The 11,115-nt window shown below is 32.9% G+C and overlaps 1 protein-coding gene across 1 annotated transcript; it reads left to right on the top strand.

Annotated features, from left to right (window-relative positions):
- Nucleotides 1-7,374: 7,374 nt before the first annotated feature.
- Nucleotides 7,375-9,915, top strand: LOC25485483 (uncharacterized). Its single transcript, XM_013614704.3, has 3 exons — nucleotides 7,375-7,584; nucleotides 7,650-7,855; nucleotides 9,107-9,915. The coding sequence occupies exons 1-3, from the start codon at nucleotides 7,492-7,494 to the stop codon at nucleotides 9,387-9,389; spliced, it is 582 nt and encodes a 193-aa protein (XP_013470158.1). The 5' UTR covers nucleotides 7,375-7,491; the 3' UTR covers nucleotides 9,390-9,915.
- Nucleotides 9,916-11,115: the final 1,200 nt, after the last annotated feature.

The following is an 11,115-nucleotide window of genomic DNA, read 5'->3' as shown; positions in this document are numbered from 1 at the left end:
CATGATGAAGTAGTCAATGGAACACTAGATATTAAAGAAACAAACAAAGGATTTGGAAATAATTAGGCCGGCGCAGAGAAAACGAAATGCTCAAGGAAAGGATGTTACAATTGAAACATGGAAGACTTCTGTATAAAGGATGTTGGTAAAGATGATGTAATTCGAAGGAAGGAGAAAATGTCTAGGAGGTTTCCCAATTTCTAAATAGTAAATATAATATTCTTTTGACAATAAAATAAAGGGTTAAATAAATTTTTGTTCTTAATAAATATAGTCAATTTCGTTTTTAGTTCTCGTAAAAAAGTTGACATGTTTTAGTTGCTATAAAAGTTTTCAGTATGTAGTTTTAGTCTTTTTTAAAGACTTTCTTCAAATTATCATCCAAACAATAAAATTTACCTAAAATTTAAATTTCTTAAAAAGTTACATTATTATATTTTTTTTTTTAAGAAGGTAAAATGAAATTATATCATAAAGGGCCAAAAACTTCCTAGCAGAAGGTGTGTCAGGAAGAGAAGGCTAATTCAAGGTGTTACAAAGTCTAAGCAATGGAACTAGCAAAAAGGAAAAACAAATTAAAGTTATAGATCCCAAACACAAAAATGTGTTAAACCACATGAATGGTAATCGAAAGAGAGAGTAACATATTTCTCTTTCAACCACCAAAATGTCTGCAACTTAATTTTGTCGAGCAATTAATGATAAGTGCTCCTTATGCTTGAAAAATCGTCCATTTCTTTCATTCCATATCACCCACACGTAAGATAACCATAAAAGATAGTGCCATTTAATTTGGGAAAGGCTAGTTTTTTCCCATCATGGGAAAATTAGTTTTTGGCCATTAGATTAAATAGGGAACACAATTTTACCATGGTCTCTCAACACTAAATATTTTCCACCACATCTTCCACCACCACTCTTCTCCCCCACCTTTGCAGGACCGTAACACATAATGTGATATCTCACAACTCTATCTTTTCTTTAATTCAACACTTATTCAGTACCAATAGACTTATGTGTTTTCTCGATCAATATTAAAAGATTCATCTTTTGTTTAATTCTTCATCCTTATACTCACAAAATTCATAACCTTTTGGTTTTCTAATATCTCTATCAATAACTAATTAGAGAGAAAATCAACCCACTTATACCAAAGAAGACTTCTTTTTATCAAACTAAAACATACCCACAACTACAAAACATAAAAAACACTTTTCCATTATTGTTCATCTTCACCAAATTGAACTATCCAGAGCGAATGTTATCTTCACAAACAAATAAACTAGCCATGAAAGTTAATTCCAGAAAATCCAGAGTATATGATTGTTCATCTTTTCCATTATTATTTTCATCTTCACCAAAAATAAGAAATAAAAAAAAAAATCCAAAACCATATCAATTTTTGATCAAATTAATCAAATCATCACAAAATATAGAGAAAGTGAACGAGATTTAGATGTTAAACATGGTTATGATGGTTCTATTCAGAGAGAGAGAGAGAGGAGGTGGGAGGAGGTAGAGAGAGAAAGTGAGAAATTGGATGATTGTCTGGTTGAAGAGAAAGGGAGAAAAATCTAGTATTGAGGGAGCATGATAAGAGTATGTTATCCATTTAATCTAAAGGTTAAAACTTACTTTCCCATGGAGGGAAAAAAGTCTTCTTTCCCAAATAAAATGGCACCATATACATAGTTGATCGATGATGTTTTGATGTAAATGGTTTGTGATGAGAGTTGGATTCATCGTCACATACCCTAGCTAATGAGAAACCAAAGTCCAAATAGATTAAAAAAAATTGTAGTGCAAGAACAAATGATTAATGTCCTCATTTGATCTACAACCACGTGCACATAGTTGTTGTTGATTCTAAAGTAAGCATTGCCGCAAGAGATTATTGGTAGTTGGAATTCAAAAAAATTACATTATATTAAAACATTACTCGAATACACTCTAACATTTGTCATTAAAACATTGTTGGCTTGTGTTGAGAGATTGTTATATCATTCAAAAAGTAGTATCGAATAAATTAAAATAATAAAATAGTATATGAATCAAAAACTAAATAACACTTAACTAAGTAATTACGTTCAAGTGCTTAATAAGTTTCACTAATGATTTTGTAAAAAAAAAAAAAACTTCATTAAAGACGTATTGTTTAGGAGATCGAATCCGAGGTATATTTTTAGAAGAATAATTCTTGATCGTAGTTTAGTCATGTCGTAACTGAACTCTGGATTACAATCTTTTCTCTTGTTAACTAAAAAAAAACAAAAAATTCTAAATAGCACTTCGTAAAAATAAAAAAAAATCAGTGCATATTATGACATTCCTGTTTCCTTTGGTATGATCCTACCAAGAAATTTGAAATCTTCGTAAATGATTTTGGGAAGTTAGCGTAATTCAAGCATTGAAGAAAAGGAATAAAATGGTAAACATCTTTATGTCTGCAAAATTGTACCCAAAAAAATACCTAGTCTGCAACAAGTCTGATAAATCATGGCTTTTTCTATATCATTTTCACTTGCCAACATTTTTGTGCATCTCCTTGCTTTCTTTTGTGCTTTTCGTGGCGAAGAAAATCGTATCTGGGTAACCCCTGTCTCATTTATTCATACCACGAGTCCACTACTCTTGTTTTCTTTTGTTTCTTTAATATCTTTCATCCCTTTACGCTTTTCAGGCCTTAGAGATTCCCAATGTCGACGAAACTATCTGTGTTTACGACACTGATGATTCCACCATCTACGGCTTTGGTGCCTTCTTCTGCCTTCTTATAAATCAAGTTTTCCTTAACCTCATCACTAGATGTTTCTGCTGCGGTAAAGGTCTCATCTCCGGTCGCGCAAACACGTGTGCCATCATCTCGTACATTCTCTCATGGTAACATTCTGATTATCACATTTAGTAAATAGTAGATTGCTCATAGTTTTTCATTTTTTGAACGAAGTTGATTGCTCATAGCTAAAGAAGGTGAAAATAAAAAATAAATATGGTTTTGATAAACAAAATCAATTTGATTTATATATAACTCGGTGAGTTGATTGTCCACTTTGACGTAAAGGATTAAATATTTAATTGAAGTGAACTCGGGTTTTGGTTTGATTTCATGTAGTGTTGGATAAGGGTGTTTGCCATGCAATTTGGATGCGTTTTTTTTTTTTTTTTGAGGGACAATTTGGATGCATTATAAAGTAAAAAAGTCATCCTATCTAACAAATTAAATACTTACGGTTTGGTTTGCATAACTTTTAAAAAATATATGATCCGATCTTATACAACTTTTTGGGTTTGTTTGTATTGGTTTTTAATATATCCAAATTACAGTTTATAAAAAAAAATATCTTAGTTTTTTTTAAGAAGCTAAACCATCCCACCCAAATTAACACGGAAATAATCGAACCTAACTTATCCAAATTGACATCAGGAAGAATCAACACACTCCGAGGCTTAACGCACCACCACCCCGGACTAATCCAAGTGGTTAAAATCTATTAAAATTAATATTATAAAGACATGGTAAAATCATACGTTTGATGCATAGCATAACATATAAAAAAAAATTAGGGACAAAAATAAACGATTTTGGTTGAAGCATGTGAAATAGTAAATGGCTGAAAGGTTTTGGCTTTATGTCCCCCTTTCTTTTTTGGATATTTCCTTCTAATATATAGTTGATGCTATTTGCATCAACAACTTTATATATAAAAAATAGATTTGGTAAAAAAACGTAACTGAAAAAAGATTAAATTTAACTATTATAAGTATTTTTTTTAGGGGTATAATAAGTATTATTAAAAAAATGAAAAATAAACAGATAATAAATTAGCGCAATATATTATAGAAATAAAAGAAAATTGTATCTATATACAGCTCGATTTGGTTTCATTTTGAAAGAGGAGTCCAAAATCCGATCCAGTTTCGTTAGAAAACATATGCAATAAATTTTTATTTTGTGCGGTTTTTGTTTGTTTTGGATTGTTTTGCGTTTTTAATTTAGATGATTTTGGATGGGAACACTCTAGTGTTGGGTTGGACAGAAATCTATGAATCAATAATAATCTGATATATATTGCCGTTCAAAAAAAAAAAAAAATCTGATATTGAAGTGGTTGAACTTGAATTTCGATTGCATGAGGTGGTTAAGAGGCATCTGTATAATAATAAAAAAAAATTGTCCATAAATATAAGCAATTGGATTTTGCTTATAGTTAAGACCAACAATTTTGATGTTATTTTTGCTTGTATATATGAGTCACGAGAAAGACATGAGCAAGTATTGGTAATTGAATTTAGCTTATATTCAAGACCAACAATTTTGATGTTTTTGTTTTGTGTGCGTGTCTATATATATATTTGTGAGACACATTCAATGTGAAGTGTCACAACTTAATAAACATAAATAGGTGAAAGTATTGATGATTTTTGTCGTTGTTGTGAAATTAGGATTGGTTTTCTGGCCGCGGAGGCGTTCTTGTTAGCAGGTTCTGCTACAAGTGCATACCAAAAAAAAATACCAAGGGTATCATTCGATTTCGACGTTTGATTTGTCTTGTAGCGCACTTCGCAAATACGTGTTTGCTGTCGGGGCTGTCTTGACCTTGTTTTCAATGTTGACTTCGACTTTGTACTATTAGGCACACTGCAAGACCGACACAACTGGTTTTTGAATGAGATACCAAAATGAAGATATTGAAATGGACAAACGTAATCACATTCGTGAATCTGAAAGGCCGTGAAGATTTACTTCTTTGTATAATCTGCGATTTTAATTTACACACTTTTGGTTGTTATTATTCATTTTTGTTGGATTAGTTTTTTTTGTGGGGTGTCAAGGAAGGAGCAATGTGTTAAAAAATCTTGTTAGTAGAGTACATGCAATATTTGCGTCGTAATATGAGTGCTTGAAACATTATAGATGCGGTAATAGTATGGCAAGGGTTTAATATATTATATAATTTCCCGTTTGAAAGTGGTGCTCTTGAAAAAAAAATGGACCCATCAAACCATTTGCATTAGTGCATCAAATGCTTAGGTTATTGTGATAAAAAAAAACCTATTGCTACCACCTTCATGGATGAAGAATCATAAAATCAACTCAAATTTAAAAAATGAAGAATCATAGGAAGATACATGATAAAGTAGTCAAACACCATACATTAAAAAACAAATAGAGGATCGAGAAATAAGGCTAGGCCGATGCAGAGAAAGCGAAGTGCTCAAGCAAAGGATGTTGTAATTGAAACATGAAAGACTTTCGGGGAAATTACATAAAAAATGGTTTTGCGGTTACATCAGTAAAGATGAAAACAAAGAAGACAAAAGAAGTTGGTGAAGATGATGTAATTAGAAGGAAGGAGAAGGAGAAAATCTACGAAAGGAGAACAGGTTTAGGAATTAGGGTTTCCAATTTCTAAATAGTAAATAATATTCTGATAAATATAATATTTTTTGACAATAAAATATTTTATAAAATACCAATTATCCAATAAAAGTGCTAATAATGTAAAAAAAATGATGACATGTATACTAACTACTAGTAATATAAAATACCAATTATCCATTAGTGTCAAGGTAAATAAGCAAAATTGAGTCCCGTAAGCATAGCTCAGTTGTTAGGACAATGCATTATTATATGTAGGGGCCGGAGTTCGAACTTCGGACACCCCACTTATTCAGCTTATAAGGGTGAATTTTAGCCACTAGACTATCTAACTAAAAAAATAATAAAATAAGCAAAATTGAACCTAAAACGGGGATTGAGGATAAAAACTCAGGAAAAGAATGAGCCGAAATAGCCAACCATTAAAACTTTATACACCAATTTGCTGTTATAAATTTTAGAGTAAGAAAACATTATCATCAATCTCTCATGCCATACGACCACTTTCAATATATTTGTATGATTTTCCTTCAAACAAAAAAAACCACTTTTAATATATTTGTATGATTACAATATGCTCATTTGATGTCCCATAAAACTATTTAACAATGATAGTGCATTTCCTAATTTATGTTTTGAAGGAAGTGCATTTTCTATAAATCTTTGTATAAATCTAAAACTTTAAGTGTAAGTGTAATATACATAGTTGTTGGTTTAACAAACCAAAATTAGGAAATTATACCCTATACCTCGACATATGTACTTTTATCCCTATATATTTACAAAAATTTCAATTTCACCCTTTTTGCTATTTAATCTTTTACACATATTAATTTTTCACTCTCACTTTGAAATTTTCCAATCCCAATTCAATATGAGTTTACCCCCATATGATATTCTTCATGTATGCATTTTGGATTTTTGACTTTAATATATAAACTGTTTCCGTAAAATTTTTAGAAAACTCATGTGTACTTCCAAAATATTTTTGGAATACTCATGTTATGCTTTCCGTAAAATAGTGTTCCGGTGTTGTCTGATTTTATTCTTTTTTTAAAACTGAAACTAGCATTTTTTTAAGGACAAGAGAGAGAAATAATTTGTTGTTCAAAGCACAAAACACTCTTTTTCTTGTTGAGTTCATAGTCTATATCATATTATTTGTTGTTCAAACACGCATAATGCACCATAGATTAATTTTTGTTGAAGCTCCAACGACCCAAGACTCACCGGATAATCAATCAACTCAGCATCTACATCAAAGGCATGACGATTATGAACTGGAAATATGCACAAAACCATTTCGAGAAGAATCAACCGGAAGACTTTGCATAAGTTTTCAGAGATATCAATGGCGGTGAACATGATTCCGGTGAACGCCTACATGAATACGATTTTGGTGAACGATTTCCTGACAACGCCATTTCACCAAATTAACATTTCCAGAAAATGATTCCTGTAAACCTTAAAAACGCAGAAAATCTCAAACCTCAATCAACGATTCGGCAAATAATTAAAAGAACAAACACAAGAAAAGGTTAAGAGAAAGAACATGAAATGTTTTTGCAAAGAATACTTACTGATTGGTAGTGACTGTTGGAAGCGTTTTTTTAAGCCAGAGAGGGTTTGTGAACGCATAAGTTATGTTCCAGAAAAATGTGGGGTGAATGGGTGAAAAAGGATAAACTTGATAGTTTGTGTCAAATATTAGGGTCGATGTATAAATGTAGGGATGTGGGGTATAACTTCCCAAAAATGAGTATGAAATGGATTAGAGAAGTAATAAAGCCCATATTTGAAAAGAAAAAATAAGATTGATATACAATGATTAGTTTTCTTTTTTAAAGAAAGAATTATGTGTACAAACAAAATAAAAAATAAACGGATAAAAAGGGAAAAAGTCGATATAGAGAAGTGAGAATAGAAACAAAAAAGAGAGAAAAAGAAAAAGAGTTGGGGCGATATATTTATTTACATGAAAAAAGGACACACTACACTACACTACACCAGACATTGAAGATATGTGAGTGAGTGAGTGAGTGTGAAAAGAAAGACAAAACAAACAAGACAGATTAAAGGGTTTTTGTTGAATCAAATTGAACACCGAAATCATGGGTGTGTCTGTAACAATTATAGTCCTTATCATTTCTCTTCATCTCTTAGCTTTCGTTTTCGCTATTGGCGCTGAACGACGTCGTAGTGAGGTAATCTTTAATCTCAACACTAATCTTGCTTTTTTGTTTCTTAAATCTGATTAATCTCTTTTCAGGCCAAAGTGGTTCCTGATGAGTACGATGAACGAACTTTCTGTGTTTACACCACCGACGCTTCCACCGTCTACGGTGTTGCTGCTTTCTCTCTCCTGCTTCTTAGTCAAACTGTTCTTAACGCCGTCACTAGATGTCTTTGCTGTGGTAAAGGTCTCATCTCTGGTTGTTCTACCACTTGCGCTGTCATCTTCTTCATTCTCTCATGGTAATATTCCAATCTTCACAGCTTTTTATTTTCCCCTTAAAAAACCCTTCTTTTTTTTTTTGTAAATACAAGAAGATAAATTGGTTTTAGTAAATAAATGAACTTGAGCTGTATAATATCACTTCCTGAATTGATTGTTGACTTTGTACTAAAAAATTAATTGTGTGGAATTTGGTTAATTTGATAAATATTTGGTTTGAGTTCATCATATTCACGTAGACATCTGTTATAATTTGATAAAAATTGAATTGTTTGTACATGAATTCGGATTACTTGTCCGCAGTTGGCAGTTGACCCTCATTCACCCTGTCGACATGTCATTGGATGTTATATCGAGATCAGACGGTCCATATTTTTTCAAGCTCAGCATTTTAGTCTTTAAAAAAAATAAATTAAAATCTGCATTGAAATCATGTCAGTCTGATCTCGATCTTAACTGCCACCAATGTCCAAACTACATAAAAGCAAGGGATTGCCGATTGCCTGATCTCGGTTGGACGTAATCCACGTAGACACCATTAATAATTTGAGACCATGAAAGTGATAGAGCGTAAGTGTTGTATATGTGTTGGACATGACTTCAACCTGAAGCAGTGTAGTCAAGATCGTGAGCTGGCTCATAGGATCCACGGCCATGCTTCCATACATCAATAAAGCCAGGATCGCTGGAGGTGCACGTGCACAATGTGGTCGAACTCGGGAGTTTGAGGTGGAATTGCAAGATCGCTTTTGCAACGGGTTTTCACGGTCTCTCCTCCTCTCTGTGATGGCGTTCGTATTTGTGCCGCCACCCATTCTGACGCAATTCTCACATGTGCGCCGCCCCTTGCGATCTGCTGACCTTCTTCTCTGCCTTCCCCTATTTTCTTTCACATGACCATTACTTCCTCTTTTTGTAACATTATGAGAGTTGACCCTTCAGGATCTTTCACTAATTAGTAGAACTAGGGTTTTTTCGGTGAATGGGAAAAGAGAGATTGGGCCACGAGGCCCATCTCATTTATTTTTTGCTTTAGACTTCTATATGTTTTTGAGGATGAGGGAATTTTTGCCTTCTTTTGTATTATTACTTAGTTTACTAGTGATTTAGTGGTTATTTTATGCACGTATGATAGTTTTTTTCCTTTTGTGTTATGATCCTCGACTTATGATCTTTCAACCCCCTCCCAATCTTGCATAGAATCTCGAGTTTGACTACATTGACCTGAATTGAAATAATGATGATTTTTATTATTGTTGCTGTAAAATCAGGACCGGTTTTTTGGCAGCAGAGGCGTGCTTGTTAGCAGGCTCTGCTAGGAATGCCTACCACACAAAGTACCGAGGGAATTTTGTGACACACGACTTGTCTTGCGCTACACTTCGCAAAGGTGTGTTTGCTGCTGGGGCTGCCTTGACCTTGTTCTCTATGTTGGCTTCTATTTTGTACTATTGGGCACACGCCAAGGCTGACACTGGTTTCTGGGAGAAGCACCAAAATGAAGGTATTGGATTGGCCACACACAATCACGGTCCTGAATCTGATAAGCCCTGAAGGTTTACTGCTTTCAACATGCTGGGCTATTAATTTATACAATCTTGGTGATGCTTTTTACCAAATGAAGGTGTTTTGGGGGATGAAGGAAGGAACAATGTGTTCAAAACCTTGTTGGTAGAGTATATTTAATATTTATGCCGTAATTGGTGAATGCTTGAAACAATATAGATAAATAGATGGTAGTGGTATGGTGGGGGTTCAATATAGTCTAGTTTCCAGTTTGAAAGTGTTGCTATTGAAACAAATGGACTCATCCAACCATTTGCTTTAGTGCATCTATAATGCTTGAGTTACTGTGATAAAAAAATCTTGGTAACTTGAGTAAAATTATTATGAAAGCCTTTTAGTCGAGTTTTCCACTTTCCAGAAAGAATGATCACTTTACAAGTCTCTTGTGCAAATGTATCAATTTAGTAAAGCTATGTCTACTTCCTTCCCCCAAATCTTTTTTGGAATCGCTCTCGTACATTATCTTGTTGTGTGGCTGTATCTGTATATATTTGCAATTTAGTTTTCTTTCCAATATCTTGAAATTTGAATGTTGTGTTACTTGCCCCCATCAAATATCTTTATTTTCTGATTTATCCATTGCTGAAATCGAAATTTCTAGGCACTTGGGCCCATTTTATTATAGTAGTATATGATTATTTTTAAAAACTTTGCTGCTCATCATGTGATCATATTTAAATTTACATTATAATATTTTGGTTCTTTTCACATATTATTTTGTTGAACTTAAATTTTTCTGTTGATAACGATGATTGTGAGATTATCAGAATGTGTGGAGAGACTTAGAATAACTTTGGAGTAGTCAATTCACCCAAAGATAATCGTTTTTAACTTTGGAGTAATTGTTATGTTTGAAATTGTATTGTTATCATTACCATGTCATTATTTTGCTTCTTAAATCATTTTCATGTGACTGAATAAAGCAATGTGGTTGCGTGTGTAAACGAAAGGAAGGTCATTTGATCCTTACTTATAATTTTTACTTTTAGTCGAACTCTAGTTTTTTTTTTTTTTTTTTTTTTTTGTGGTGGCTCGGGTTTGAACCTTAAACCTTGCACATTTTCCCTATCAACTGAGCTAAACTCACGAAGACAGTCGAACTTTAGTTGAATCATGACCACTTTCTCTTGAGGAAAGAAGGGGGTTAAATTGAACTTTATAAATTTAACCTCAGCATGTATACTTCTCAATCAGCCATGCTTAAAGCTTTCAAAGATAAACTACCGGAACTCCGGTAGCCTACTTTTAATAGTGTGTTTTCAACTAAAATATTCTATCGAAATTGTGCTTCCTATAAAAAAAATCTCTATTTTAAAGGGGTGGATTGAGAAATCAAAATTATCCATCAGTATTTCAGTAGTTAAGAATATGTTATGATTAAGGATTCCAAAAACGTGGTGTTTGGGTTTGCCCCTTTTTAACTCATTTCAAACAAAACAAGGCAGGCCAACTATAGTTGTAGGGTTGAAAACCTAGTCCGCTCCTTTCTACGTTAGAGTGTTGGGTTGCTCTGTCAAAATTTAAGAGTTAAATTGATTAAACTATTTAGTTTATTCACAAAAAGAATGTAAAAACTAGATAGTGTAGTCAATATTTTTTAAACTATGGTCTTACAAACAAACGGAGACAGGCCAAACAGTGCTGGCAAGTTCAAACCTTCAACTCGTTGGCTAAAAATCTTTGGTTAAACGGATTCGTTTGTCATATGCCAAAG

Source organism: Medicago truncatula, chromosome 1 (assembly GCF_003473485.1).
Source record: "Medicago truncatula cultivar Jemalong A17 chromosome 1, MtrunA17r5.0-ANR, whole genome shotgun sequence".
In the NCBI taxonomy this organism is placed as follows: Eukaryota; Viridiplantae; Streptophyta; class Magnoliopsida; order Fabales; family Fabaceae; genus Medicago; species Medicago truncatula.
The sequence above is the reverse complement of the archived record's forward strand: the minus strand, read 5'-3'. Positions and strand labels throughout refer to the sequence as shown.

Coding starts and splice junctions, on each gene's coding strand:
- LOC25485483 (XM_013614704.3), top strand. CDS start 7,492: ATGGGTGTGTCTGTAACAATTATAGTCCTTATCATTTCTCTTCATCTC. Junction 7,585..7,649: donor CTGAACGACGTCGTAGTGAG/GTAATCTTTAAT, acceptor ATCTCTTTTCAG/GCCAAAGTGGTTCCTGATGA. Junction 7,856..9,106: donor ATCTTCTTCATTCTCTCATG/GTAATATTCCAA, acceptor CTGTAAAATCAG/GACCGGTTTTTTGGCAGCAG.